The 27,975-nt window shown below is 54.7% G+C and overlaps 12 protein-coding genes across 12 annotated transcripts; 5 read left to right on the top strand and 7 right to left on the bottom strand.

Moving 5' to 3' along the window:
• Window positions 1-11: 11 nt before the first annotated feature.
• On the top strand, window positions 12-1,211 carry CLUP02_11100 (HhH-GPD superfamily base excision DNA repair protein; the record flags this gene model as incomplete). The annotated part of the gene is made up of 1 exon (XM_049290068.1): window positions 12-1,211. The coding sequence occupies one exon, from the start codon at window positions 12-14 to the stop codon at window positions 1,209-1,211; it is 1,200 nt and encodes a 399-aa protein (XP_049147213.1).
• A 1,620-nt stretch (window positions 1,212-2,831) lies between these two features.
• Window positions 2,832-5,871, bottom strand: CLUP02_11099 (uncharacterized protein; the record flags this gene model as incomplete). The annotated part of the gene is made up of 14 exons (XM_049290067.1): window positions 2,832-3,042; window positions 3,088-3,201; window positions 3,237-3,289; window positions 3,380-3,479; window positions 3,573-3,629; window positions 3,700-3,810; window positions 3,868-3,964; window positions 4,002-4,138; window positions 4,189-4,512; window positions 4,584-4,677; window positions 4,755-4,857; window positions 4,931-4,992; window positions 5,222-5,387; window positions 5,521-5,871. The coding sequence occupies 14 exons, from the start codon at window positions 5,869-5,871 to the stop codon at window positions 2,832-2,834; spliced, it is 1,980 nt and encodes a 659-aa protein (XP_049147212.1).
• A 1,496-nt stretch (window positions 5,872-7,367) lies between these two features.
• CLUP02_11098 (uncharacterized protein) lies at window positions 7,368-8,677 on the top strand (the record flags this gene model as incomplete). The annotated part of the gene is made up of 3 exons (XM_049290066.1): window positions 7,368-7,422; window positions 7,487-8,342; window positions 8,395-8,677. The coding sequence occupies 3 exons, from the start codon at window positions 7,368-7,370 to the stop codon at window positions 8,675-8,677; spliced, it is 1,194 nt and encodes a 397-aa protein (XP_049147211.1).
• Window positions 8,678-8,918: 241 nt separating this feature from the next.
• Window positions 8,919-11,272, bottom strand: CLUP02_11097 (G-patch domain-containing protein; the record flags this gene model as incomplete). Its single annotated transcript, XM_049290065.1, has 8 exons — window positions 8,919-9,142; window positions 9,202-9,215; window positions 9,278-9,326; window positions 9,399-9,480; window positions 9,550-9,633; window positions 9,698-10,464; window positions 10,532-11,020; window positions 11,092-11,272. 8 exons carry the CDS (start codon window positions 11,270-11,272, stop codon window positions 8,919-8,921), a joined length of 1,890 nt encoding a protein of 629 aa, XP_049147210.1.
• Window positions 11,273-12,241: 969 nt separating this feature from the next.
• CLUP02_11096 (AMP-binding enzyme) lies at window positions 12,242-13,969 on the top strand (the record flags this gene model as incomplete). The annotated part of the gene is made up of 4 exons (XM_049290064.1): window positions 12,242-12,784; window positions 12,845-12,881; window positions 12,940-13,808; window positions 13,865-13,969. The coding sequence occupies 4 exons, from the start codon at window positions 12,242-12,244 to the stop codon at window positions 13,967-13,969; spliced, it is 1,554 nt and encodes a 517-aa protein (XP_049147209.1).
• A 408-nt stretch (window positions 13,970-14,377) lies between these two features.
• On the bottom strand, window positions 14,378-14,941 carry CLUP02_11095 (uncharacterized protein; the record flags this gene model as incomplete). Its single annotated transcript, XM_049290063.1, has 1 exon — window positions 14,378-14,941. One exon carries the CDS (start codon window positions 14,939-14,941, stop codon window positions 14,378-14,380), a length of 564 nt encoding a protein of 187 aa, XP_049147208.1.
• Window positions 14,942-16,896: 1,955 nt separating this feature from the next.
• On the bottom strand, window positions 16,897-18,473 carry CLUP02_11094 (uncharacterized protein; the record flags this gene model as incomplete). The annotated part of the gene is made up of 6 exons (XM_049290062.1): window positions 16,897-17,049; window positions 17,101-17,286; window positions 17,340-17,553; window positions 17,602-17,768; window positions 17,821-18,206; window positions 18,260-18,473. The coding sequence occupies 6 exons, from the start codon at window positions 18,471-18,473 to the stop codon at window positions 16,897-16,899; spliced, it is 1,320 nt and encodes a 439-aa protein (XP_049147207.1).
• A 781-nt stretch (window positions 18,474-19,254) lies between these two features.
• On the top strand, window positions 19,255-19,829 carry CLUP02_11093 (60S acidic ribosomal protein P1; the record flags this gene model as incomplete). Its single annotated transcript, XM_049290061.1, has 4 exons — window positions 19,255-19,323; window positions 19,430-19,507; window positions 19,580-19,715; window positions 19,783-19,829. The coding sequence occupies 4 exons, from the start codon at window positions 19,255-19,257 to the stop codon at window positions 19,827-19,829; spliced, it is 330 nt and encodes a 109-aa protein (XP_049147206.1).
• Window positions 19,830-20,825: 996 nt separating this feature from the next.
• On the bottom strand, window positions 20,826-21,978 carry CLUP02_11092 (UBA/TS-N domain-containing protein; the record flags this gene model as incomplete). Its single annotated transcript, XM_049290060.1, has 3 exons — window positions 20,826-21,474; window positions 21,585-21,807; window positions 21,894-21,978. The coding sequence occupies 3 exons, from the start codon at window positions 21,976-21,978 to the stop codon at window positions 20,826-20,828; spliced, it is 957 nt and encodes a 318-aa protein (XP_049147205.1).
• A 1,325-nt stretch (window positions 21,979-23,303) lies between these two features.
• On the top strand, window positions 23,304-24,499 carry CLUP02_11091 (MSP domain-containing protein; the record flags this gene model as incomplete). The annotated part of the gene is made up of 6 exons (XM_049290059.1): window positions 23,304-23,343; window positions 23,403-23,473; window positions 23,536-23,588; window positions 23,665-23,839; window positions 23,907-24,047; window positions 24,101-24,499. The coding sequence occupies 6 exons, from the start codon at window positions 23,304-23,306 to the stop codon at window positions 24,497-24,499; spliced, it is 879 nt and encodes a 292-aa protein (XP_049147204.1).
• Window positions 24,500-24,710: 211 nt separating this feature from the next.
• CLUP02_11090 (uncharacterized protein) lies at window positions 24,711-25,374 on the bottom strand (the record flags this gene model as incomplete). Its single annotated transcript, XM_049290058.1, has 2 exons — window positions 24,711-24,897; window positions 25,292-25,374. The coding sequence occupies 2 exons, from the start codon at window positions 25,372-25,374 to the stop codon at window positions 24,711-24,713; spliced, it is 270 nt and encodes an 89-aa protein (XP_049147203.1).
• Window positions 25,375-25,697: 323 nt separating this feature from the next.
• CLUP02_11089 (fatty acid desaturase) lies at window positions 25,698-27,892 on the bottom strand (the record flags this gene model as incomplete). Its single annotated transcript, XM_049290057.1, has 5 exons — window positions 25,698-26,372; window positions 26,447-26,725; window positions 26,857-27,064; window positions 27,454-27,578; window positions 27,845-27,892. 5 exons carry the CDS (start codon window positions 27,890-27,892, stop codon window positions 25,698-25,700), a joined length of 1,335 nt encoding a protein of 444 aa, XP_049147202.1.
• Window positions 27,893-27,975: the final 83 nt, after the last annotated feature.

Genomic DNA, 27,975 nt, shown 5'->3' with positions numbered 1-27,975 from the left:
CATCACGAACAATGGCGTCCCGGCGATCAGCGCGACTGAGCGCCCAAACGGACATCAAGATTCCGCCGCCTGCCACAATCATAGCGCCTTCCGCAGCCTCCCCGGCGCCAAAAAGCCGGAAGAGAAAGGCCCCGGCAGAACCCGCGCCTACAGATTCAGCTCCGTCCTCGGACCCGGTCACACCGCCGAGAAAACGGAGCTCCAAGGCCGGCCCGGTGACACCCGTTCCGCCTCCGCCAATGACACCCACCCCGAGCGCCGTCGGCCTCATCGCCGAACGCGTCAACGGCACCGTAAAGAAGCCCAAGTCCAAGGCCGTTAGCCGGCTCGCTGACCCGAAACTTACCAACGCGCCCGTCATCTCACCCGAGACGTCGAGGGTGATCGCGTCTCGGTCCGCCGAGGCGGCATCGCCTTCCAAGGCGCCGACGAGTTGTGTCCCAGGAGCAGGCGGGAGTGCGAAAAGAACAACCACGGACAACATCCTCGAGGAAGCATGCCGCCATCTCATCGAGGTCGACGAACGCATGAAGCCCCTCATTGAGAAAAACTACTGCTGCGTCTTCTCGCCCGAAGGCCTCGCCGAAAAGGTGGACCCCTTTGAGAGCCTCTGCAGCGGCATCATCTCCCAGCAGGTCTCGGGCGCCGCGGCACGATCCATCAAGAACAAGTTCGTCGCTCTCTTCACAACAGACGAAGAACCCGAGATCAAAATCGAAGCCGCTGAGTCGACCGAGTCCGGGTCCTCCTCCAACAAGTTCCCCCAGCCGTCAGAGGTAGCTGCCCGCTCGATCGAGAACCTCCGCGCCGCCGGCCTCTCGCAGCGGAAAGCCGAGTACATCAAGGGCCTGGCCGAGAAATTTGCGTCGGGGGAGCTGAGCGCCCAGATGCTGGCGGAGGCCCCCTACGAGGAGGTGCGGGACAAGCTCATCGCCGTCCGGGGCCTGGGCTTGTGGTCGGTTGAGATGTTTGCGTGCTTCGGCCTCAAGAGGATGGACGTGTTCTCGCTGGGCGATCTGGGCGTACAGAGGGGCATGGCGGCGTTTGTCGGGCGGGACGTGGCCAAGCTGAAAGCCAAGGGCGGCGGCAAGTGGAAGTACATGTCGGAGAAGGACATGACGGAGATGGCGAGCCCGTTTGCGCCGTATCGTAGTGTGTTCATGTGGTATATGTGGAGGGTCGAGGAGACTGATATAAGCACACTGGAGTAGTAGTCGGGTTACGTATTACACAGGAAATAGCCTTTTCTCTCTCGGAAAACATGCCCACTCTTGCGATATTCAGAGTCCCCATCTCGAATATCGCGAAATTGCAGACATCACCAATGAGGCATGTGGGGCGTCCGGGAAGGATACGAAATCCCCGGCGATACGAGATATCGATTCTGCCGCACACCCAGAAGGGCCAGAACCAGACGAAAACGTAGCCAAACTTCCCCAACGAACGCTCTCGGCAGTGGAAACAAAATTATCTTTAATCTCTTAGTAATGGTCAAGCGGACTGCGGGATAGATCACGACGAACCTACCCACGTCATCCCTCAACTACTCAGGACCATTTAGGATTACCCCCAATGCCGCACATCGATCAAGCTTTCAGGCTTGACAGCCTCGTGCGTCAGTCAGAATTAGACTTGCACTTTCAGGGTTTTGCCTGCCCCCCAAGAGTACGGCGCGCGGACGATCCCAACGTTCAGCCTCAGAGGGAAAGCGGCGCAGCTTTCCATTTGTGTTTGGAGTTGCGAGGCGTTGCGAGTTGACTGGACGCACCGGCCCTGAGTGCCGCAAGCAAATGACGGGTCTGCGACAACGACAGCGACACCGAAACCCGACGGGAGGCCTACGGCAGCTTGCAGCTGCCGCGGGCCGTGTTAAGGCAGAACGAAAGCGGTTTGTGGCAGGAACGGGAAAGCTTTCTCGCACGCGGATGCTCCGTCTGGGCCATCGTGACTGTGAAATGGGGGTTGAACGTGCGTCAGCCAAGGATGTCGATGTTTGAAGTCTCGTCGCAGGATGAACATGTTGTTACTGAAAGTCTAGAACCTGACCAGCTGAAGAGCGTCAGGTATTATCCGCGTTACAAAGTGAAGAGTAACACATGACGCTCGTGCTCGAGGCCCTACGACAGAAATTAAGACTGTAGAGTCTAGGACTTTGCGTTGGAAGCTGCGAGTGACATCACAAAGCGATATACAGAGTAATACCAAGCAGCCGTCTGAGTCCAGATGTCTGTCCCAGATTTCCGTTGTGCGGCATACGGCCACCCGTGGCATAGATCAGCCGCGATGGAAGATCGGTCGTTGCACTCTTTGTGCTTCGGAAGCACTCTGTTTGGCCAGCGCCGTTCGTGCCGTTGACGGTTTTCAGAAACGGCAGCCACAGCAGCTGGCAGAGCCATTGGAAAACCTGGAAGTCTTGGGTATCCCCCCCTGCAAGCCTGAGAGATTATGAAGCTAGGATGAGCGCGGACAAGCCGGGGGTGACGGGTGTGTCACTAGCGTAGGATGGGACGCGCGAGCCGTCCGGGAACAAGATGCAGCAAGAGATATCGAAAATGAAGACTGGCATGTGGTAATATGGTGCGTAGCAGCGATGCAATCTTGCTGCGTTGCTAGTTCTTTCGTTTATCGCTTGTATCCGTAATGCCATTCCGACCTCCTATTTCTGGTGGATTTCTATCGGCTGATCATCAGACTGCATTGAACACAGAGATGGCAAATCTCGGGGGGGCGAGACAGGCACTGGTGGTTGGGGCAAAAAGACAGCAAGCATGCCATCGAGTATTCGTATATTGATTTGTACATGTGTGCCTGTATCCGTATACCAATTTGACTCATTGTCTCGGTGCGGCATCGTGGCAGAACATAACCTTGGAGGCAGCTTCAGTTCCGACCAGTCGCGGCTGAGTGTGCTGTCGCGGGCCGCTGAACAACCCAGCCGAGAATGGACCAGTGGGAGGCAAATAGTCGTCAGCGCTCAGCCGCCATTTGCAAGTTCGGGCTCGCTGGTTTCGTAGAACAGTGTTGGCGTATTCTTGGAAGGGCCTTAGCGTCAGTGTAAGTAGTCGTCGAAATGGCTAGCGACGCGACACGACTGTGAAATGTCGTGCCATCGCCGTTGATGGTGGTGAGGGCCCATGAAAGATGAGGGTCACATCGCCGTGGTTGGTTCCGGGTATCGACTCCGTCTCATCCATCACCGTACTGCTGCAGCAACACTGCAGATAGGATTCACTGACAGAGCCGATGATTGCAGATGGACCACAGCAAGCCCCCGTATGTCCGCATTCTGCTGCCGTCAGTGTTGAGCCGTCGACGAATGGGAGCGACCAATGACACAGCCAAGCTCTTGTTGAACGCGTCGCGCTATACGGATATGCACTGCCAACTTCTTGTCTGTGGGTTGCAGTCCTGATCGAGGCCGCCGTGCAAAGCCTGAAGTGAAGGCCTGGGCGACTCGCGAGCCAGGCATGATTTGATATCTGCCTGCGAGTGGCCATCCGTACTCTGTACACTTATGTTTGAGCCGAAGTTATTAACATGCTTTAAACTTGCTTCTTCCCGACCCTCGTCACAATTTTTGTCGAGTCCAGGCCATGGCCGTGCCCACAATCATTCGGATGGCCGAGCAACTGCGTCATTGACTGCAGCGGCTCCTGGCGGTGCCAGCAGTCCTGAACTGATGGATCTGTAAATCAAAACATTGTGCCGCTCAGGGAGATGAAACAATTTGTGGATGGATGGCCGACATAGCCTGCGGTTTTTTTTCTTTCTTGTTCGCGGCAGCCAGTAGTGGCGTGCTGGGCAATGTACCTGGTACAAACTTAGCACCATTTGCGATGGTTTTTCTCTGGGATGGAGGCGATCAACGATGGGGATTCGATGCCAGCTGAGCAAGGCCTCGATGATTCGAGCAGGAGCTTTTGGGCAGCGGGTTGTTGGCGGCACCCATCGGTACCAATACGGACTGGGTGTCGTGGGTGTGTGAACAAAAAAGGTCGGACCGCAGATTGATTGCCAGAAGAAGCCTGGCTCGAGACGGTGGGAGTTGATTGGTGGCGAAAGGAGGGCCAATTGTGGATTGGGAGTCCTTGAGTTGTGACACTTTTGCAAGAGAAAGGAAGTCTCGGCTGGAGCCTCACTGCCAACTGGGCCTCAGGCGCTATCAACGCAGCAGTGGTGGGTGGTCACTATCTGCGAGGTGGTCGTGGTGGTTCAGGCTTTCCAGCATCCGCGGTGCAAAGTCTCAGAGTCTCGGTCAGTGGATACTGGGGCTGGTTCTCGCGTCTGACCTTGGCAGGGCCTTGTGCGGGATAACTGTAGAGTGGGAGAATCCGTCGGACATTCCCATGTCCATCCATCTCCATTTTGGGAGGCCTGACCTTACTGCGCAGGGTCAAGTGCAGCAACTTATGTAAGGTACAGACATGATCTGTGGAGGCACGGGGAGGCGAGACGAGGCGAGGCGGATGATCATTCATGACTGCTGCGTGTTGTTGTTTGTTTTGCTTGTTGCTTTAGTGTGGTTGTGCTGCCATTACCAACTACTTATTTTGCATAGGTAATAGGTGTTCGTGCCTAGGCACTCGATGATGTAAAATTGTGAGCGCTCGTGTCGAGAATGGTCCAGAGACCACACAATAAGTGGAAGGTTTCGCATCGGCTGGCCTAGCGCATTGACTTTCGGACAGAATTTTCGGTCGAGGCGTGACAGAGAGAATGGAAAGTCGGATCAATCACGTCCTTGGGCAATGAACGAATTGGACGAGGAATGCCTCTGTGCTCGCCTCTGTGCTTGGGGGATTTCGTAGGGGCGAGAGTCTGGCGATTCATGTTTGACTGCGCATGTGCATGTTCGTCCTATATATCAGCAGAGACGTCAGCCCTCGCAAGTACTCCGTTTAGGCAGTCGAATTGCTTTTCTAGAGGAGACAGATGTAAGGTTCTCGCTGACTGTTGTCAACTGAGGTGTTTGACTGACGGGAAGCTGCGTGTCTGCATAAGGTATGTTGGTGTGTCAAAGTGTATGAGAGAGAGTGTGTGTGGTGATTATTCGCTCTGGCCGTGCCTCTTTGGAAGACGGAGAGAATTGTGTGTACGCAGTATTGTGTGTGTCGTGTGTGTACGTATCTTCTTCACAAGGAACACCCCCCCTTTCCTGAAGAGACCCACCTAAACAGTACAATTGGTACCCACTCTTCATCTCTGCCCCTTGCCCCTGTACTAGTGCAAAGAGGGAGATGGATTGCTCCAAAGTGGTTCCCGATGGGCGGAGCTAGGCCAGAAACCAAGACCTTCAAATCTCGCCAGACCGGTGGAAGCAGGGTTATTTGCAGAAACTTGATGCCATGGCGGCCGGCTTTTGTGTCCATTGCGATTCCATCATCACTCTAATCAGATTATAAGCCATTCAATATTTGCTACGGCCATTTGCTCCATCCTGATGCGTCAAGGAAGGAAAGAAAAGTCTTGATAGCAGATCCCCCCCATGCAGAGGCTCCAGAGATTTTTCTACCTTAGTACCTTGTGAGAGGAAGGAGGCTCAGGCTTCGGGACCGGCAGATAAACTCTGGCGGAAAAAGGGGGCCGGGAGGCGTGTCTGTAAATGGCGAGAAAAAACACGGACTTTGGTTGCTCAGAATACTGGAGGAAATCCTCCCAGAATTCCTGCCAAAGACGCAGCCCACTGACTGCTGCAGCCACGACAGATTGAACAGACAGACAAATGATCAGATAGATGTATAACACAGACTCTGCCAATGCCAGTGTGTCTGTCTGCAACCTGCCAGCGTCAAACGCAAAAGACCTGCAAGTCGCGACACCATATCCACAGCAGCGGCAGCTCACGGGGATTCCGTCTACGCCGTAGCACATTAATGAGTCTCAAGTTCCCAACTGACTTGAGTAGCTCGGCGCCGTGCCAGCTGAGATACCTACAGGACTTGACTCTAGTTTGAGTTAGAGCGTCTTCGTTGACCAAACCCGAGAGACTAACAAGACAGACTAAATACTTGGTAGCTTCTCCAGACACCAGCCTACATGTGTCACCGCACCGAACCTTCCATGGTGACGATGCCGATGCTGGTGCTGCATGAGTGCTCAACTACAGAGTACCACCACCATCTTCAGTCTCAATTCTCCATCTCTCTCTCACTCGCTCCCTAATGGAGCTGGGCTACAGTCTACTGCGTACACTACAGACTTCGGATACCTTGGACTGCTGGAGGCGCCGGTCCGTCAGTTCTTGGTCCCAGTTCCAGTCTTGACCACACCCTCGCCGGCCCTGGTCCCTGTCTTGGTTACTTTGTACCCGCAGCGTGCACCACGAATAGCAGCGTGATGATTGCCTTGACCCCCCTTCTTTCGGGCCATTCCTTGCCTCCCTCTCTGTTGCTGTACCTATTCATACACAAAGTTGTATGGAAGAACGGCGGGATACTTTTTCTACACACCCCCTTCTCCAAAAAAGAGTGTTTCCCCTCTAGCCACACCCTCCTGGATCCTGGGTCTGCCTCTCTACCTGACTACGGATACGGATACCTCTATTACCCTTCATAGCGCCAGTCCACGCCAACCAGCGGCACCACTCAAAGTCCAGTCTTCCTCCATCCCTCCCTTCCCCCAGATCATTTTCTTCCTCTTCCCTTTCCGTGACAGCTTCGTTTCTGTTCGTTTTGACATTCAATTCCCGTCTCTCGTTCACTCCTCTGTACGCAACAAAAGGCTTATATCTCCTGCCTTCAACAAAAGCTTCCCTTTTCTACATCACCGAGAAAGAGAAGAAGAATCACACGTGGACTCAAGGTACGTAACTGTCGTGGAACGATCCGGAAAACAAGACCCAACACGAGGAAGGAGGCCACGGGCGAGAAGGAAGAGCGGAGAGCGACTGCCAATGCTCGGCAGGAAATCGCCATCCATTGCTTGCCGCGTCGTGGAATGCCTTCTCGCCTCCTCTTCACTTCCTCCAGCCCCAAAAACACATTGCCCAATTCCATCTCGTCCCACCAGCCTCTCCTTCTGCCCTACTACACCTCTTCTCCACCGTCGCTTGTCTTGCCCATCGTCGACATCTGGGGGGAAAAAAGGAGTCGCTCGCCGGTTCCTTCAGAAACACACAAGAAACACCGGAGCCCCATATCCAACCAATTCTTTCGACCCGCGGACGTCAACTTCCTTCACTCCCTTCCCTCCTCTCCCTCTACAACCAACGTCGAGCTTTTTGGAACACCGCTTCAGGAATAACCGACCTGGAGTAGACTCCAATTCATCAACGCTTCCATTATCTTTCCGTTCAAACGACCATCGCGAGCCATCGATTCTTCACAGATAAACTGACCCCGAGATCCACAGCCTCCAAATCAATCACAATGTACTCCAAGCTCATCACCGCCCTCGCGGCCGTCGGTGCTGGTGTTGCCTCTGGTATGTTCCGTTCGAAGCTCTCTTTCGGGATGAACGTTTTCTAACCACAATTCGCTTTGTCCAGCCCAGAGCAGCAACATCTGCTCATCGGCCACCGTTACCGTTACCGATGCCGCCATGGCTACCGCCCTTCCCTGCACCACCTTCACCGGTTCCGTAAAGATCTCCGAGAGCATCACCGGCAACATCGATATCAACGGCCCCAAGACCATCAAGGGCGACCTGATCGTTACCAACGTCACTCAACTTGTTGGCCTTACCTCCTCCACCCTCGCCTCCGTTGAGGGCACCTTCCAGATGCAGGGCCTGACCCTCCTTTCTGACCTGCGCTTCACCTCGCTCGCCACCGTCGGCTCTATCAACTGGGTCACTCTGCCCGCCCTCGGCTCCCTGGTGTTCGGTACCGCCGGTGTCACCAAGGTTAACGACATTCTCATCAGCGACACCTTCCTGAAGAGCTTGGACGGCCTGAACGTCGCCTCTGTCGACTCCCTCCGCATCAACAACAACAACCAGCTTGTTTCTTACAGCAACCAGCTGGCCAACGCCACCAAGACCATCGAGATCAACTCCAACGGCCCCGACCTGGGCATCACCCTCCCCAACCTTATCTGGGCTGGCGAGATCATCATTGCCGATGCCGCCAAGGTCCAGATGAACTCCCTCGAGGTCGTCAACGGCTCCATCAAGTTCGACAAGAACACCTTCACCGAGTTCATCGCCCCCAACTTGACCCAGACCACCGATGGTGATGTCTCCTTCATCAACAACGTCGAGCTCACCAACCTGTCTCTGCCCCTTCTCGCCAAGACTGGTGGTGGCCTGACCATCCAGAACAACACCCTTCTCCAGAAGATTGACGGTCTTCCCAAGCTTAAGCAGATTGGCGGTGCTGTTCTCCTCCGTGGCAACTTCACTGAGTAAGTTTTACGGTTTCTTGTGGTTCTGTGACAAATCTGACATATAATACAGGGTCGATCTTCCCGCTCTCGAGGACGTCAAGGGTGCCTTCGACACTCAGTCCACTGGCAACATTGACACCTCTTGCGACGTCTTCAACAAGATGAAGGGCCGCCAGATCCAGGGTGACTACAAGTGCCGCAGCAACAACACCAACGCCAACAAGGACGGCGACAGCAACGGCGGCTCCGCCGGTGGCTCCACCAACAACAACAATGGCGCCGCTGGCAACGTTGCTGTTAACACCGCCATCCTTGGCGCTGCTGTTCTCTTCGGTCTCACTCAGCTGTTGTAAACGACCGGCACTGGAAATACGGGCTCGGATAATGGTGGCGTTCTCCATACATCTTTCACTGTTTGTGCAATTTCTTTACAGCAACTCTGTCTCAACAGCTTGCGAAAACCCTCACGCATTCCCTAGACTGGGAACCTCCTGCGTATAGGAGAACCTCTAGACTTAATACTGGACGATGGGTGGAGATGCTACGGACCCTCGTCGACTTTTTACTCTCTTTTGCGTGACGAACCAAAAGCACCTACAGACCAACGCGTCGCGTCGTTTCTACCGCACCATTCGGTTTCGACCTTGCCACGCTACATATCCCGCCTAGACGATTTTGGGAAAAGGGTTCGGTCGAGCGGCATGTCGAGAGCTTGGATGACGGGTGGTTAAACACGGGCGGTGGCAACGGCAGATACCTGGCGGAGGCGTGAGATTGATGGCGGACAACAAGGCGATAGGCAACGAAGATAGAGAGGGCTGTAGTGTGTATTGAGGATCCATGATGTGTATACCTTTTTATACTTTTAACGTTTCACTGTGTCTCATTGCCCTGAAGTGCCATGTCTGATGTAAAGTTACTACATGAGTAGACGTAACGCGAAAGCCGTTCACGGAATGACGTTTTCTGGGCTCTTGAAGGCGAACTTCCAATTGTTCGTATCTCCATCAAGTGTTTGCAACTTTATGAGGTAGCCATTTATTGTTTTCCATATTCTACGTCATTGGTAGATACCTTTATCAAACTTCTCGATATCGAAGAACTTTGGCACTATAACATTGCCGTTGAATACGCGTCCATCCAGCTCATTGACCGCCTGTTTTAGTGATTATGTTAGAAAACGCCCTGCTGTGTGTGAAACGTGGCCGGGAGGCGAAAGACTTACACGAAGGGCAGAGACTTGGTCGGTAAACCTGATAAAGACCTGCCTCTTTTCAACGTCGATGTATAACCGCTCGACCCTGCCGTACTATAAGAGAGGACGTGATTAGCATTTTGAGAAACGGCAAATGGTATTCTTCATCTGTGGGTACACAAAGCAGGCAGGGTCCCTTTCTGTCGCTCCAGGAGAGCTTGAAGGATGGATCACTTACCTTTTCACCGCATTCCTCGCCAATCTCCTGCCCCAGCCCATTGGCGATCTCGCCCTGCAGGTCCTCCATGTTATCCAGCATGCGCTGCAGAACAATGACCTCGCTCATGGGCCCGCCAAACTTGCCGCCGCCGCCGCCATCGGTCTCGTCCTTGCGCTTCCCGCCAATGACTTTGGCGCGGTTGCCCGGCTCGGCCCACCCGCCGCCCTCGGCGTCCGACTTCTTCTTGCGCTTCTCGACCTGTACGCGCAGCGGGTTGACGATGCCGGACTCGTCTGCGCCCAGGCCGGAGCCCTTTGTCCAGCCGTACTTGCTCATGAGGCGTTGGGCGAAGCCGGCTTGGCCTGGGCGGGAGGATCGCGGGGCCTGAGCTTCTTCTGATGCGGGCGGTGGCGGTGGTGGTGGTGCCCTGCTGGCGCCGAGGCCGAGGGTTGGTGGTGGGGAGTCTGGGTCTGAGGGCTCTTCTTCGTCTGCGGGCGGTTGCTTGGTGGAGGATGGAGTATAGCGGACGGGTGCACGGGATATCGTTGCTTCGTCGGTCACTGCCGGGGGAGGAGGGGGAGGAGGTGGTGCGGACGCGGAGAGAGCTTGACGGCGGGCATATGCGTCGTCTCCGATTGCTGCTTCCGTGGCTCGTGGTTCGGCTGGGGGTGGTGATGTTGGAGGCGGGGGGACGAAGGAGTATTCGGCTGGAGGGGCGAACTGATCTGAGGGGAGCGTTTAAGTAACGTGCCGTCTCTGCGCAAAGAAGATTGAGGCGGGGGGAAGACTCACTCATCGCCGGCCGGCGCTCCGTCTCTTCGTCGCTGTCATCGCTCAGACTCTTGCGTCTGCGGTGGCGGTAGAGCAGCCTCTTCCACTCCTGCACCTCGTGGATCCGCTCGTCGCTGCGCAGATACTCCTCGACATTGGTGGGCTTCGTTGGGTCGTAGATGTCGTCCCAGTTGGTCTCGGCGGGCTGGTCGTTGTTTCCCTTCTTCTTCTTCTTTCTGCGGCCGCCGCGCTGATGGCCTCCGCCTCCGGCGCCGGCGCCTGCGTTGGCGCTGTAGCGCCACTCGTCTTCCTCTGTCACGGCCCAGTCGGCGAGGGTGCTCTTTGGCGGCGGTGGTTGTTGGGCGGCTGCCGTCGAGGATGTTGGCGCGGAAGAAGCTGCTGTGGAGGTGGCCGCGGCTAACGTGTTCGCGCTTGGTATCGTCTTGGGGAAGTTTGGCTTTGGTTTCGCTGTCTTTGCTTGTGGTCTGCGTATGGGCTGGAAGCGGAGGGCTGTTGGAGGAAGGTAAGTTTCTGGTGAACCTGAAGAAGAATTATGGTCTAGAGGAGAGCGGCGGTAGTACATGGGTCTATGGGCTTTTTCACAGCTGTCCCATCCTTCGGGTCGGCGACCGTGCCGTCTTGGTTGTAGCGGACGGGAGCGCTCGAGATCGTGGCCGAGGGGTCGGCGACTGGGTCAAGGAGGTTTGCGTAGAGCGACAAGCCTCCTCGCGCGGGCGGAGGTGGAGGCGGCGGCGCGGCCATTGAGCTTATTTTCGGCGCGGAGGGGTAATTTTGAAGGATTGATATGGTGGTCAATGGTCGTGTGGAAGGTTATCAGAGGTGTTCTGCGTGATGGGCGAGTACCAGCAGCGAGGGTTGAGTGCGTCGCAAAAGAGACGACGAGACAGGTTCAGCCTGGTTCCGCACAGCGAAGTTGAAGCTGCTGGGAAGCTTGCCTGATGGACCCACTCGTGGGGAGCGCACCTCGAATGTCAATGTGCAGATTGGACCTTAAAGTGCCAGGTGCCTGACGTAAAGAACGGATACGAATACCTGGGCTTACCTAAGGCGAATCAGCCAAACCCACCGGTTCGCTGCCGTTCTTCCGTCAGTAAAGCGGAGCCTGGCCGCCTGGGTTTCAGCACCTCAATGACCGCTGGGCCACTGAAAACCTACCCCTGCGCGTTCCGGCACAGCGCCCAGCCCGCCGCGCAAGCGCAGTTCCATGTTTCTTCGGGGGTCTTCGTGGGGGACGAGCCACCGGTTGATCTGGTAAGGGCGGGTATTACAGTGGTTCAGTCAACTTCAGTGGGCAAATGTGGCAGCGGGCTAAGAAAAAGCCGACCGGGGTGATCCGGCTTGTCCCAGGCTGGGCTGGTCCCGAGCACATCATCGTCCTAGTCAGGTTTCCCTATCAGTCGACCATTGTGCCTCAACTTTTGTTTCCAACGTAGACTTGTATTTTACCTCTATCTAAGACTGTTACCGTTGAACGGCTCACTCACACAAGCTCCTTGAATATCCTAATTGCCTACCCTGGACGAATCCTCTGGGTTCTATCCTTGTCTAGACAAGTTCATCTGATCGTCCACCACCTTACCTCACCTTACTCCAAAAGCTTCTCCGAATTCGCTGGTGGTTGCAACTCTTCAACTGCCGTCCGGTCAGGCACAATCACACCCTGTCATCCAATAGAGTGAGAGATAAAACTCATACGTCAAGTACGCAAAGATGGCGTTGACTCTCCAAACCGCCATCAACGGCCCGGCCAACTCCACGGCCGTCATTGTGCCGTCCAAGCCCAATGCTCTCACAGCCACGTACGGCGACCTGGTGAGGGAGACCTCGGCCTTCCAGCAGAAGCTGGCCGCCATTGGCATCACAAAGGCCTCGCCCGTTTCCATCGCGACCGTCAACTCATATGAGTTCATCGTCTCCTTCCTAGCCGCCTCATGGCAGCGTGGCATCGCTGCGCCTCTGAACCCGGCCTACAAGCAGGACGAGTTTGAGTTCTACATTGAGGACGTCAAGTCCGCCATCGTGTTGGTTCCCAAGGGTGCCTATGCCGCCGGTGCACCTGCCGTCAAGGCCGCCAAGAAGTTCAACGCCGCCATCGCTGAGACGTACTGGGATGAGGCCAGGAAGGAGGTCGCGCTTGACGTAAAGGATCTGGGACAGCTCAAGGGCAAGGGGCCTGAGAAGGTGTTGAAGGCTGAGGCCGACGACGTTGCCTTGGTTCTGCACACCAGCGGCACCACCTCCAGACCCAAAGTTGTAAGTCGTAGTCGGTCTACTAGAAGTTGAGGAACACGGGAAAGCTAACATCATGTATAGGTCCCTCTTACACACCGCAACCTGACCAGAACGATGAGTAAGTCCAAGTCTCGCAGGAGAGAGGAGCTGAGATGCCAGGCTAACACCAGTGATAGAGAACATACAGAACACATATCAGCTTACAAGCGAGGACCGCACTATGCTGGTCATGCCCCTGTTCCACGTCCATGGCCTTCTCTGCGGCCTTCTCGCACCCCTAGCCTGCGGCGGCTCCATGGTCGTCCCGAACAAGTTCTCGGCCACCGAGTTCTGGGGAGACTTCATCACCCACAAGGCCAACTGGTACACCGCCGTGCCCACGATCCACCAGATCCTCCTCAAGAACCCGACGCCAAGCCCGCTGCCCGCCATTCGCTTCATCCGCTCCTGCTCTTCCCCTCTGTCGCCCACCGTCTTCCACCAGCTCGAGGAGACGTACAAGGCGCCCGTCCTCGAGGCCTACGCCATGACCGAGGCTGCCCACCAGATGACCTCCAACCCCCTCCCGCCCGCGAAGCGCAAGCCCGGCACCGTCGGCCTCGGCCAGGGCGTCGACGTGCGCATCCTCAACGACGCTGGTGACGAGCTCGCTCAGGGCCAGGAGGGCGAGATTTGCATTCGTGGTGAGAACGTCACAAAGGGGTACCTCAACAACGACGCCGCCAACGCCTCGTCGTACACCAAGGGCGGCTTCTTCCGCACGGGCGACCAAGGCAAGAAGGACGAGGACGGCTACATTGTCATCACGGGCCGCATCAAGGAGCTCATCAACAAGGGCGGCGAGAAGATTAGCCCCATTGAGCTTGACAACGTCTTGACCCGCCACCCTGCCGTCTCCGAGGCCGTCAGCTTCGCCATCCCCGACGACATGTACGGTCAGGATATCGGTGTTGCCGTTGTTCTCAAGCCGGGACAGCAGCTCAAGGGCGAGGATTTGAAGGGCTGGGTGCAGGAGAAGCTGGCCAAGTTCAAGGTTCCCAAGAAGGTTAGTTGATAAACTCTTATGAGATTGTCTGGAAATTTAGACTAACAAGATCTCAGATTTATTTCACCGAGACGATGCCCAAGACAGCAACGGGCAAGATCCAGCGCCGCATCGTCGCCGAGAAGATGCAGCAACAAGAGGCCCCCAAGGCCAAGTTGTAGACCAGCCGATTAGTAGATCATAAAGATTCGGCCATGCTCATGGCGGACCTAGATGATTGTAAGACAGTAGAAAGGGGTATTCTCGTAGATTTCACATACATCTGGCGTGAAAGACACTGTAGAGAGAGAGAAGAGAGATCTTGTGTGTTATTTTAGATACCTAAAAAGAAAGATAGAATAGAGGGATTTCCAATATCTATAATAACGCCCCGCCGCATATACATGTAACGTAATAACCATAATAACTGACCGATTCTTCATGAATCTCATCAGATAGAGCCGCACACTCATGGGGCCTTCGTCTCGCCAGCCATGAACTTCAACCCTTCCTAGGCGTAAAACCCAAGGAGCCCTCCAATCCCAAACAATTCGAGCGTGAAAAGAGAAAACGGAAAGAGACATCTTTCTTCAGTCGTAGTGACCGCCCTCATCCAACTCATCATCAAGATCAGGATCCTCCCCCTCATCAGAGTCGTAAAGCTTCTTCTGCTGCTGATCGCCTCCCTGCTTCTGCCGCGGCGACGCAGACGCGCTCTTCGGCACAATGCTCTTCGGCGTCACGGCATGGAGCTCAACCCAGCACGAGTTCCCCTCAGGCCCGTTCCACCGCACGGGATTCACGTCCCTCCCGGCGTTGTCCGCTGCGGGCTCCGGCATCCCGTCGCCCCCGCGGACCGCGTACTCCCTCGATATCCTCCTCACCTCGGCATTGGCGTCCGCCAGCGCGGCGAAAGCGCCCATGACGGTCGTGGCGGCTGCGATGTCGCCGTCGGCGCCGCCGTCGCTGTAGTGGACGAGGGCGATTGTGTGGGGGAATTCGCGGCGGGATGGGGGCAGGGAAGCGACTGAGGAGGATGCCGTGGGAGGAGGAAGGCGTTTTGCGGGTGGTGGTGTGGTTTGGACTGCGCTTGTTGCCGAGGCGTTGCGCTTGTGCGCCGAGGTGTCTTCTGCGGATGACATCCTGACTGTCATTTGCCTTTTGGGTGGTTGTGTGAGGTTGTGTTGATGTGTGGTGAGATGGAAGGTTAGATGTGTAGCTTTATCGATGAGGGTTTGGGGGTTGCTGGTATAGGTAGTGTGATGTGTAAGGTGAGGTATGTATGTAGTTGTGAGACCTCTATCGGTGAGATGTCAATGGCTTGCAGATGTGTGATGCAAGGGATGGGAATGTCAAGCTTATTTGGTCGTAAGTTGTGTAAAGTTAAGTAGTAACAGGTCATAGGAAGCACATTCAGGTTCTTTCAGTACCCTCCCAATCCTCTTTTATATCAAAGACGGAAATCCCATCTCACGCGATATGTGGATGAGTGATTATGTGACTGATCCCAAGTGTCACTAACAGAGATACGGGAACTCGGTGGAGACCGCCCGCCCGCTTCACCCACCTCCAGCTCCAACTCCGCCCCGTCTCGCCGTTTCGCTCTTCACCTCGGAGCTGTGCAAGCCCGCACTGCCCATCGAGTCAAGGTAAGGTACGAAATAAGGTACCCATCTGTCGCTGCGCCGGCATGTAGAGCTCAGCAATCATGCTCGGCACTGGCCTGATATGGATCGATTCAATTGCCTCGGTGGAGCGGCAAGTGCATCACAAGACGGCAGCGGGGGTGGTCGGGATGGGATCTTGGAAGGAAAAAAAAATGAAAGTCTCGGCTGGTCCGATGACCGGCGCAGGTCCCCATTGAGGTGCTCGCGCCGCCCGGGGGGCAGAGAGGCTGAGAAGCTGCCCTGTGATGACACAGCACCTTACCTAGCTTTCTTGACCCAGACCAACAAACCGGGACCTTGCCCCCCCAAGCTTCGGGGTTGAGCTCGAATGCGCGAAGGGCGCGAACCCGGCGTGAACCGACTGTAGCCAGCTGTCTGCCCCGCTGCGGGCGGGATTTCTCCCCCAGCGCTGTTGAGCAGGAGGGGCTCTTGGCTTCTGGAGCATTTTAAATTCCTTCTCAATTGGCGTTCGGGAGGAGGAAGAGGAGCTCGGGAGCTGGGCCGAGGGGAGGACGGGAATTTCGCCATTTTCGGGGGTAGGTGATAAAGATCCCTTGGGGTGGGAAAGCTGGAGCCGATGCCCCGATGGCACTGGGGATTTTGGGGGAATTGGGTGACTCAACAACACGGACGAGGTTTCACCACCTTTTCACCTACTCACTCCGTACCTATCCCGGATATTTGATGGGGGCCGTGTCAGTCAGGTACTTGCCTTTCAAATTGCGTCCGACCTAGATATTCTCGACCAGCAGGTGCTGCGCTGGGCTACCACCTGAACACCAACTTGTATTCCCTCCTGTGACATCGCCATTGTTGAACGAGACGATGGCAAGGCCCCTACGCCATATTGAGCTTCCAAAGTCGAGTGTTGGGATTTGAAACTCGAGAGTCTGGTACGTAAATATGAAAATCAACATCCACTGCGGGCTCTCTGTAGAACACCGACCTCACGCTGGTATAAAAGACAGTGCCATCCTGTCTATAGCCCTTCAAGAGAAGGGAACGAAGCTGGGCATTCCCAAAAGGCATGCATATTTGGCAACAGGGATCTGCGGTCTCGATAGTCTCCCGGTGTAGCATCTAAGTCTGAACATGACCACTCCACGATATTGCATGGCTAACTGGCGTGCTACCATGTGTGATGTAGTTCAGACCCCCGTGAGTCGGGAGCAGCGTCTGACCATCACTCTGTAGCCATCTGAGGTGCCATCCGATCTCTGGCAGAAAGGGAGCTCCGAGCTCAGGTTCCCAAATGTGAAAAGAAATCATGTCATTGGTCCATAATTGAGTACACTTGAGTTTGCCTCGTCCCGTTTAACCATTTCCCATTAAACTGCGTCCATCACAGTTTCACTGGCCAGAGAGAAACCCCACAAAGACCGACATGATACAAATCGCTAGTCCGTTTACGCCAAACAAAACAGGTCTTTTCCTCATCGTCATCAAGCCTCGGCTTGCTCTTCAGCAGCGACTCTGAGCTCATAGTTGAGCTCGAAGCATTCAGCAAGAAGCTCCGTTACACTGCCCTGCCCTTCCGGGATATCGTCGTTGATCATGAATTTGCCATCTTGACGCATGTTGTCGATCGAGTGCAGCTGCAAGTGAATTGTTAGTCTGGTTCGACTTATTGATGAAGCACATCATACCTTCATGCTGTAAGGGTACAGCTCTCTCACGGACTGCACACCGCCGCTGTTCTTGACCTCGATGAGACATCGCTTGAGTGTTTGGAGCTGGTTGTAGATCGGCAGCAAGGCTTCGGAAACGGGCTCTGACGAAATCATCAACGAGTAGATGTAGGCGTAGCTTCTTCTGATGAGATAGAGCATCGTCTGTCATCGGTGTCAGTGGAGCTCAGTCAAAAACATAGGTTCGTCCGACTTACACGCTGAACGTAGAGCTCTGCAGGCTTGCCTTCGTCATCCACCCAGTTGCCGTCGATTCGGCTCTCGTCGATCTTGTCCAACTGTCTCTGGAAGTCAAAGAGATCCGCCTCTCGAAGGGACCACGCTTGCGTGATCGAGAGTTTCTCCAGCTCGTTGCGAATGCGGAATAGGATGTCGTATGTTGGCTTGAAAGAGTCGGGAATTACTCCTTTCCTGAGCAAAGGTTAGAGACGTTATCGTGGGCGATGGCATATCCCGTACCTCTGAAGAACGAAATCAGACCACAAGAGGCATTTCTCCAGCAAAGCGGTCACCTCATCAAATCCGCCGGGTGTCTTTCCGTCCGCAGTCAGCAGCTTGCCCTCCTGTCTCTTCTCCTCGATCTCCCGCAATTGAGCTTGCAGCTTCTGGACCTCTGATGGCGAGAACTGTATCACTGTCAGCTTTGTCGCGTCACATTCCTCTTGACGCTGGCCATACCTTTGTTCGGGTGTTTGCTAGAGACATGGATCTCAGGATAGAGATCAGCTTCTCATATGTCTTTGGCAGGGGGTCCTCGAATCGCTCCAATCGCTTCCGAAGATTTGCCAGAGACTTGTCACAGAGCTCCAGTCGGTTCGAAAGCAGGGTGATGAGATATGGAGGGTACTCGGTCTCGGTAGTCTTGACATTCTGCTCGAGCTTTGTCAGGGTGTGTGAGATGCTCTCCAAGTCCTTGATGGAATACAAGTCGACTTCGGTGAGGTGGTCCAACAATCTTCGGACGGTCGAGGTCAGGGCATAGGCAGCTGGAGCTTCGTTGTTTCGTCCGATGGTCATGAAAAAGAGCGAAAGTAGTTGGAAGCAGCTCTCCAAGACTCTGTCCACTGCAGCGCGGGTTAGCCGTTGACCCCGCACAGTCGGGACGATAGCGCGTTACCTCTATTCTCCTCCCTTCGGTCAGACGTCCGGGCTTCATTGAGCAGGCGAACCTGCTCGATCGTCTCTTCGTAGAGCGGGAGAACGTCCTGGCTTCGGATATAAGTGGTACGATCCTGCTTCAGGAGCAGAAGTCTGTCGCGGATCGTAACCAGCTTATCGAGAATCTCCTTCTCGCGGTCGTCCCGCGGCGGGGGGCATGTAGGGGTATCCATCTCGCGTGACGTAACTCAAGACGGGCGTTGGTTGCTGGGAGGGTTGTAGAGCTGGAATATGGGCGACTGCCGAGTGTTCGAGATCATGGACGGCCAAGGCATGCACCTCTTGCGCTGGAAGTCGATACCGTTGCAGGTCTGCCAATGATCCAACATTCAACGAAGCACGATAGCGGGGCCAAAGGTGATTCACAGGTCGGGACCGGGAAGCTAAAGTCCGATCGTCGGTAGTGTAAGGTATGTAATTCCCCGTTGCACTGGGGTTGTTGTGTGCTGGTGAACAGAGTTGTATTGGTAAGAAGCCTGTGGCAAAGAATGGGCTGCCGTGGCATCCGTAGAAGATGCGCAGATGGGATTGCGTATGTCAGTAAAATGCGGATGATGCGCTCGTTGGCTCGGCCGGAAACCAATGGAAAGGTGCACCTCAACCAGCGACGCTTCTGATAGAGAAGGTGGGGGTGACTGACCTGCTTGGAAAGTCAAATCGAGGTATCGATGTGGGGCATGACCCAAGTGTCACCGACGGCAGCGGGGCAGGCATGTCCAGGTCGTCGATCCGGGATCCTATTGGCTCGCACCTGTGTCCAATCACAGATCTTGAAGATAGACCCACTGCAGGCGGGCTTTAACCGAAACCGCCGAATGTTCATTAGGTCTTGAAAGCCCTGCCAAATTTTGACTCGGTGGATGACCTCGCGATACCATATTGACTGCTCCTTTGCAAATCACACTCACCATCCGCGAAGACAACCTCCAGTCGCAAACGCCCAAATCAGTCACAATGTCCACCGCCGAGCTCGCCTCTTCCTACGCGGCCCTCATCCTCGCCGATGATGGTGTCGAGATCACTGTGCGTCCGCCCCTCGAGTCACCCCGCCACGAAAATAAATAAATTATATCAAATAATACCAAAATATCACGACAAGGAACGAGACTAACAGTGTTGGGATTTTTAGGCCGACAAGCTCCAGACCCTGATCAAGGCTGCCAAGATCGAGGAAGTCGAGCCCATCTGGACCTCCCTGTTCGCCAAGGTACGACGCGACGACAATATTTTCCACCGATTCGAGGAAGAACATCGAAGGCTGATTTGAGATTTCACATAGGCTCTTGAGGGCAAGGACGTCAAGGACCTGCTCTCCAACGTTGGCTCCGGTGGTGGCGCTGCTGCCCCCGCTGCCGGCGGCGCTGCCGCTGGCGGTGCTACCGAGGCTGCCGCCGAGGAGGCACCCAAGGAGGAGGGTACGTTGAAATCCCACAGCCATGTACACGAAGTTGTGCACGAAACAAATACTGACAGCCGCTACAGAGAAGGAGGAGTCCGACGAGGACATGGGCTTCGGTCTCTTCGACTAAGCGATTTTTCCTGCGACGATTTCCTTCCCTTTGTAACTTCAACTGCATGGATCCGGGGGTTCTACGATTCGCGCGATCATAAAGGATTGGGTGGAGGCACGATATCCTGCTGCCTGGACAGAGTAGCTCTCATACGATAATGTGAAGACGCTCTCTACGCGGAGTTCACTGGACATCCTCAAAAAATGAAAGTGGAATTTGGCATGCTTTGAAAATACCGGGACCCCGCGCGGTGAACGGAGTGAGCCGTGGATGTCGACATGATACACCAGCTTAGCTCGAGTTGGAATGGCTTATGACTCTACCTTGGCTTCTCGACTTCTGGAAACTGGTGACTGTGATTCCTACTTAGCCGAAAACCAACACCTATACGGGGTAGTCAGCACATGTATGTCACCATTCCCCACGTCATCGGCATGCCCCAATCGGGATATGTTGATGGGTGAGAGTGAGGCAGACTACAACCTACATGTCGAGCCTCGCTAGGGTTAACATGTTTGTCAAGTCGATGAGTCACATGGTTACTGGTGCTCGTGGGTAAGACTATGTAATTCAGACCTTGTCAATTGACGGCTACAGTCTCGATACTGTGTCTTCGTCATTGCCCACCCAGTATTCGCGTATCATTGAATTTCGGTAAACAGTCGGGTCAGCCTCACCGTCCATGATACTCCGACATACGCTATCTCACCCTTATGTAGTCCACGATTCCACTGCTGACCTTGCTAAGTTCAAGCTCACGCTCCTTCCAGCTTCGGCTGGACGTGTATTAATTGCAGTCACATCAGAAAAGGAGGAGAGCGGAAAAACTGTAGGAAGATATCGTTGACTGTTTCTCAATTCTTTTCACACTCAATGAGTGTTTTTTTGACTAACCCCCTGACATCCGCAACGCCATCATCTAATGCAATCTTCCGGGTCCTCGATTTCCTGGGCTCTGGGTCCTTTAAGAAACCTGGGAGAATAAAACTCCCGAATCTGCTCATCCTAGAACGCTTATTTGACGATGAGAACGGCGCTGGGAGTGAGCCCTGCCTCCTTCAAGGTCTTGCTAAGATCCATGTGGCCCTCGAACGTCTTGCGAGGGAACGTGGTCGAGAAGCTCGTGACTGCCGTTCCGGTCTCGGACCGGAGCATCTCCGCCACCTCGAACAACGTGGTCTCAGCAGGCAGGGTCTTGACGACGTTGCCGCCGGCGGTCTGTAAGCGCAAGCGAGCCTCGTTGTGATTGGCGACCGTCTTCGGGCCAGCAGATGCGGCGGCGGCGGCGGCCGGGGCAGATTCGGGGGCTCTTCCCTCTCTCGCGGCCTTGGCCTCCTCGGCCTTGCGGCGACGCTCCTCCTTGTCGGCCTCGATCTTTGCCTTGATGCGGCGCTTCGCCTCGATGTCGTCCTGCTTCTCCTGGCGCTTCTTGGCGGCCTCCTTGATCTGCTCCTTGCGCGCCAGCTCTTCTTTGGCCTCCTGGGTCTCCTTTGTGGCCTTCATGCGAATCTTCTCATTACGCTTGGCGTCTTCCTTGTCGAGGAGGGCCTGCTTCGCCTTCTCCTCCTTGAGCTGCTCTCGGAGCTGGACGAGTTTCTCCTTCTTCTGGTCCTCTGTCAGTGGAGCAATCTCCTCAGTCGACTCTGAGAAGTCGGTGTGGTCCCTGGTATTCGGTGTGAGTACTCAGCATGCCCAGTCTGTCCTGTAACGATGGAAACTTGAGTGTAGCGAATTGAATTCAATGGTGGTGGTGATTGGATCGTGACAACTTACGTCTTTGTTGCGTGGTATGAGGCAGTATCCTGAGATCTGAAGCGCTTGCCGCATTCGTTGCAGACGAGAGACTTTGCCGTACCGCCGTTCTCAAGAGCCTCGATGTTGGCTTGGACTTCAGCGGCATCATCGTCATCATCGTCCTTCTTAGCTTCAGTAGCGGTAGCAAGCTCTTCGAGGGGCTTGTCTTGGTTGGTCTCGAGCCACTCGAGAGCTCCGTTCACTGTGATCATTCAGCAACACCATCTCACACTTTCTTGTCACAATGCTTGATGAATCTTTGTCGGATAGTATAGGTCAGGCACTCACGGTTTCCAGTCTTCTTCACGGCAAGCTCGGCCCGGGCCTTCTCAAAGCCCATGTCGAGCAGTTGGTCGAGATCTGACTGTGTCATTTTGGTGGATAGTGGTGGTGGTGGTAGATGGCGGGGTTGTTTTTCTCGGGTGGTGAGGGAATCTGTCTGCTTGAATGAGGACAAAAAGTCTTTGAATAAGAGTATGTGAAAGCGATGTGTGAATCGCAATTTGTATCCTCCTCGGCTTACCTATCGGAGATGAGGTGAGTTGTGAATAAGATTCGAGATATTCCCGTTGCTGTATGAACAAAGCTGGCACGGCAGGCACTATTGAGTGGTTGTTTCCCGAGACGTCATCTGCAGGTGCCTTCTCCGATGAGAGCTGTGGATAGAGGGGCGACCTGGCAGTGGCTGGAGCGCGGGAGGGACCGACAACACGGACTCTGGAGCTCTTTATTCCTCATGCTTTGCCAGGTAACGTAAGTACCTAATTGATGTTTCTCTCTGTCCCTATCTCTTCGTTGGATTCTATCTTGAATTTAGAATCAGGTCTAGTTCGTCCAGAGCTGTCAAGACACCAATAAGTTCCTTCCTTCAAAGACTGAAGACAATACAGGTACTGCATAGGTTCGTCGACAGAGCCAAGTACCGTCATAGTACCTGGTATAATTAGAAGCGCCACATGAAGGGGTCCCTTCCACTTTTAGTGGATGAACATGATCAATCAAACCCCCGGGCCCGGATTAACCACCCCTGCCCCAAGTTCCCAAGGGAAGCTGCGAGTGGAGGCCCGAGGCCCCAGAGCGCGACTCCGATTGACCGTCCGCTAAACTTGTAAGGGGGCCACTGGGGGGCTAGAGAGTCTAGAGTGTACCTTAATGAAAACTGGCCTGGACTGCCCGAAACTGAGAGTGAGAGTGGGAGTCTGGAGAGGAATTGGTTTGCCCAGAAGCCGGACTTTGTGTGCGCATCCTCCCTATCCCAATCGAGCCCAGCCCAGTTTGTCGTTGGTTAGGTACCTTAGCTGCCACGCTGCTTAGGTACCTTGCCTTACGGTGGTGTGTATTACGTCGTGGGCTCTTTCTTGCGTGCGAAACACCTGCTTTTCTGCCCGTACTTCGTACCCGTCCCGAACCGTGGTCAATTACCCTGCTTGCCTTTCTTACCTCACCATACCTTACCACAGGTTCCCTCCTTACGTTCGTACTCTTTCAAGAAACCTTGACCTTACCTTACAACCCATCGACTTTTCTAATATCGCCCCGCGCGCAACACTCCTTCGACATCGTCTCGCCCCCTCACATTTATCTCGCAAATTCTCTTCCTCCCGTTAGCCCAGGCCGAGGCCTGTTTCGATTGCGCCGGATTCTCCTAATCTACTCTACATCATCACCCACTAGTTTCGCATCCGCCCCAAACCCACCATGTCGGTCGAAATCGAGCCCACCGAGTTGAGCTTCAAGCGTAGGTCCTCCTTGCGCGCATCCCATCTTGTGTGGTGCTGACAATTCTCTTCTTCCCAGGTCCCTTCACTGTCGAAGTCGCTCGGATTCTGCGGATCAAGAACCCGAACCAGTCCCCCATCGCCTTCAAGGTATGCGGCCACCCAATCCCTCGGCTGTCACGTCACCCTTTGCTCACAGATTATGCGACCAGGTCAAAACCACCGCCCCGAAGCAGTACGATCCCTTGCCTGCCGTGCAGCCTTCGTAAGCGACTGACGATATCTCCAGGTACTGCGTTCGCCCCAACTCGGGCCGTGTTGAACCTGGACAAGATGTCGAGGTTACAGGTTGGTGCTCTGCGCAAACGCCAGGTGGTCACATGTCACTCACAGTATTCAGTCCTTCTCCAGGCCATGAAGGCAGAGCCGGCTCTCGACACCAAGTGCCGCGACAAGTTCCTGGTCCAATCAGTCTCCATCACTGCTGACAAGGAGTTTGCGAGCATTGCAAACATTGTACGAAAACCCCCACATTGATTCCGAAGGTCTGGCGCACAAGCTAACGCAACGCCTGATAACACAGCTCGACCAGACTGACAAGTCTTCACTCATCGAGCGCAAGATCCGCGTCAACTGGCTCGCCGCCGAAGACTCGGTGTCCCTTAATGGTGGCAGCGCTTCTGCTGTCGCATCCACACCCAATCGCCAGTCCGTGGTCAACGGCGTATGTTCTCTGACAGCTCGTCGACTCTGAAACGAAATGCTAACAAACCGCAGGACTATACCCCCGATGTCTCCAACGTCTACTCGTCTCCCCAGCCGGATGCCGACTCCGGCAGCCCTGCGCCTGCAGCTCGACCATCGACCTCCGATGTGAAGGAGGATACTGTTTCCGAGAAGGCACAGTCTACAGTCAGCGCTGCGAGTCACGTTGTCGCCAATACCGCCCAGGTCACCTACGAAGAGTTGAAGCAAAAGCTTTCCCAGGCCGAGGCCAAGATTGCAAGCCTGCAGGACACCAGCGGCCTCCGGCAACGCGTCAAGACCGAGACTGAGAAGCTCCCTACTGCCCAAGAGGCTGCCGCGGCGGTGAGGCAGGGAGCTGAAGGTGTCTCGGTACAAATTGTTGCCATTCTGTGCTTGTTCAGTTTCCTCCTTGCTTACTTCTTCTTCTAAACCATTTTTGGTTTTCCCTGACAATTCCCCCTTACACGACCTTTCTACTGGAGGACTTATGAAGCGCTAAGTAGCACCGGGTTGAGGCAGCATAGTCGTTGACGCCCCTGTAGTTACTTGCCAAAACACAATGGCACGATGAGCGGAAGTTTGGCGATGCGGTGAGGTGGATGGAGAGGAGGACCATCGACAGACATGGAACGGAGTCAAATCACATGTAACCATAAGGATTCTTTTTGTCGTAACGGCGTGGCGTCCCGGACGCGAAGTAGTTGATTTCAGAGACTGATCTCATGACGATGTTCATCTTTTTAGTGTTCTGTGACTTTGTCGACTCGATGTTATGACTAGAGCCGCTTTCAACAACCTGAGCAGTATATCTCACAGCACACAACTGACTAACACAGGAGGCTGTACAGTACGAGACTTCTCGTAGCTTTGCCATGATGTTTGGTTGAGCATCACCCACATCGGTCAATCTCCTCGAGGAAAGACAGTCTTTATAATATTTGGAAATTGGGTCCGTGGCAGAGAGATGGGGGGTAGGTAGTAGTGCATTGAGCATTTCCATGCGTTGGTCACCGTCACTTTGGTCAGGGGATACATATCTGATGTTGGCCTTTTTCTTTTCGTTCTTTTCGTTTATATCAGGCGGACAACGACATTGTAGACTGTTGGGGGAATTGGAATGGGAAGGAGTATATATCCTTGGAGCCACATTCTCCCGTCCAGATAGTATTGACCTCTTAAGCTATTTTGGCCTCGCGTTTATGCATTTTGGAGTCGTCTCACGTCGTCCAATCCGAGGGACTATGTTCATGTGCCCAGTTGGAGGGCGATCTTTGAATAGGAGCCACCTGAGCGAGATAAAACATGGCTCATGGGGTTGAAATGCGATCTTTCCTGGAACCCTTTCGGCCATGACTTGTAGTAAAGCAAGTTCGGCACTTTGTCTTTCGTTGAAAGAGACACAGATAGAAGGGCATTTTCTCCTTTGTATTTCAACTTGATGCTTCATTAAACTTTCTTCATATCTAAAGGGTGGGGCGTCTTTCATCCGCACCCGGTTCGTGAGCTAAATATATATAGTGCCACTTGTTCGTCAGATAACTTTTTTTCTTTATACACAAGATTTTGTCTTCCAGATTGAAAACAACATTCATTCAGTCTCTCCTTGTCTACTCCGTTTTCCCCCTCCTCATGCCTCAATATCCTCACGCGTCCAGTGGGCCACGGCACCGCCGCCAACCTTGCGACCGCCCTGCTTCCTCTTGACGCGGGAGGTGATGCCGACGTTGGGGTCGAGGATGAAGCGCCAAATGACATAGGTCCAGCTCTCGTGGCGGGGCAGCCCGTCGTAGAACTCGCTGGCGATGGCGCGGAGCTTGGGCAGGCGGGTCCAGGGGACGGCGGGGAAGTCGTGGTGCTCGTTGTGCAGGCCGACGTTGTAGGTCAGGAAGTTGAGGGGGCCGTAGTAGGAGAAGGTCTCGGGGACGGGGATGTTGTTGGCGGCGTCGCGCTGGGCGGGGGTGACGGTCTCGTAGACGTAGTGCTCCGCGATGAAGTGGCCGGCGAGCGGGTGGAGGGAGCCGGCGAGGAAGGAGGAGAGGAGGAAGTAGAGGATGGTGTTGAAGCCAAAGGCCGAGTAGAGGGCGTAGTCGAAGGCGAGCTGGACGGCGATGTTGAGGTAGTGGACCCAGGTGAAGGGGACGCTGTAGACGAGGGTCGGGCGGACGGCGTAGAAGAAGATTTGGAAGGTGCAGAAGAAGGCCTTGCCGAGGATGGAGTCGAAGAAGACGACTTCGAGGGCGGTGGGGAGGTCGGTGTCGAGGCCGTCGACGCCGAGGGACTTGTGGTGCGTCAGGTGGTAGGGCTGGAGGGTACGAATGTCAGTGATTGTCCTTCTCCGTTCTTCTTCTTGAACAATGGAGGCTTTCAGAGACTTACACGGAAGGAAGCGCTGTAGGGCACGCCGATGGGCAGGTTGGCAAAGATGGCGAACAGGCGGTTGGCGAGCGGGGAGCGGAAGGCGAGGTTGTGGGAGATTTCGTGGATGGCGAGGAAGAGGTTCTGGTTGGCGGTGGCGCCGAAGACGTAGCCGACGAGCCAGAACTTCCAGGAGAAGAAGGAGGTGTCGCGGAGGTACCAGGCCCAGAAGATTTGCATGGCGACGACGCCGGCGACGACGTACTTTGTCAGGGGCTCCGGCCCGCAGAGCTTGGTGACCTGGTGATGCGGTTGTTAGCCATTGAACATTTTACAGAGGAGATATTGGCCACTGTTATAGAGCATTGCGGTTTGTGGAGTGGGAGAAAGGAGACATGTGGAAGGTTGTGTCGTTTGGTGAAAGGACATACCTCCGGGTGAGCCTTGATGATGGCCAGTCGGCGAGTTCGGTGCGGTTCCTCGGTGTAGGTCCAGAAGAAGTCCTTCTCTTTGGGGGTCTCGGTCGGCGCATCGGTCGTCAGCTTACCGGCGGCGGACTTGCGCTTGGACGGCTGCGTCACGGTCGAGGCAGCGGACGAAGCCATTGTGCTGCGGTGTCTGAGGGTGGTGGTGGTGGTGCTTGTTTGTGGGTGTCGTGTTGAGGTATGGCGCGCGCGAACAGTTGTATCGAAGAGGGAAAAAAAAGGCCAATATCGATCTGTCCTGACCGATAGAGAGATAGAGGGGAGGGGCGAAAAGAGAACGAGTGTCGAATCACCGGCTCTGGGACATTTAATTTATAAAAAGAAATGGCAAGGTCTCGAGAAGAAAGAGGTTGTCCGCGAAGAAACGAGAGTTTTCCACCGAGCGCACTTGTCAATGAGGAAAAAGAGACGAAAACAAAAAGTCTTATGTGTTTCCCCCTTTGCGCAACAGGAAATGGAGTGTTGGTGGGAGAAAGATCATGCCTCGAAAATGGCAAATCTCCTGATGGCGGGCTGTTAGAAGTTAGGGGTATGGAGAGGTACCTGGGCCCTGGGCCCTGGGGGGCGTGTTCCGAAGCGGTCAAGCGGTGTAACAAGGTCGCCTCTCCAGGTACCGCATTTCTGCTTTCTGCTCTCTGCTTTCCATCTGTTCTCTCAGGTTTCTGCAACTTGAGGTGTGGCGCAGTGGATAGCAGTGGGGGTGGATGCTGGAATGAAAATGGAAGGGCTCAAGGGGTCCCCTTGCCTTGCCCCGCTGTGGCCAATCGTTCGGAACATGTGGTTTACGGTTTCTGGCTGCATCTCCCACCTATCCGTACTCCCTCACCTGCCTGCATTACCTACTCAGTAAAGATAGGCTTTGGCAAAGCTCTCTCCAGCTGGCCGGGATGAGCAAGGGATTGCTGAAATTTTCTCTGGTTTTTTTTCTTGGGACGTTGTTGGGGGCCCTTGGGGGAGATTTGGGGAAATCCAAATCCTCCATTGAATCCCCACACACCACACTTCTTCCCCTTCCCCTTCCCCTTCCCCTCCACTCAAGCCTCAGGGTAAGATGGCCCCTGTCAA

This window comes from Colletotrichum lupini, chromosome 5 (assembly GCF_023278565.1).
Source record: "Colletotrichum lupini chromosome 5, complete sequence".
NCBI classification, from domain to species: Eukaryota; Fungi; Ascomycota; class Sordariomycetes; order Glomerellales; family Glomerellaceae; genus Colletotrichum; species Colletotrichum lupini.
Note: the sequence above shows the minus strand (reverse complement) of the source record. Positions and strands in the feature narration are given on the sequence as shown.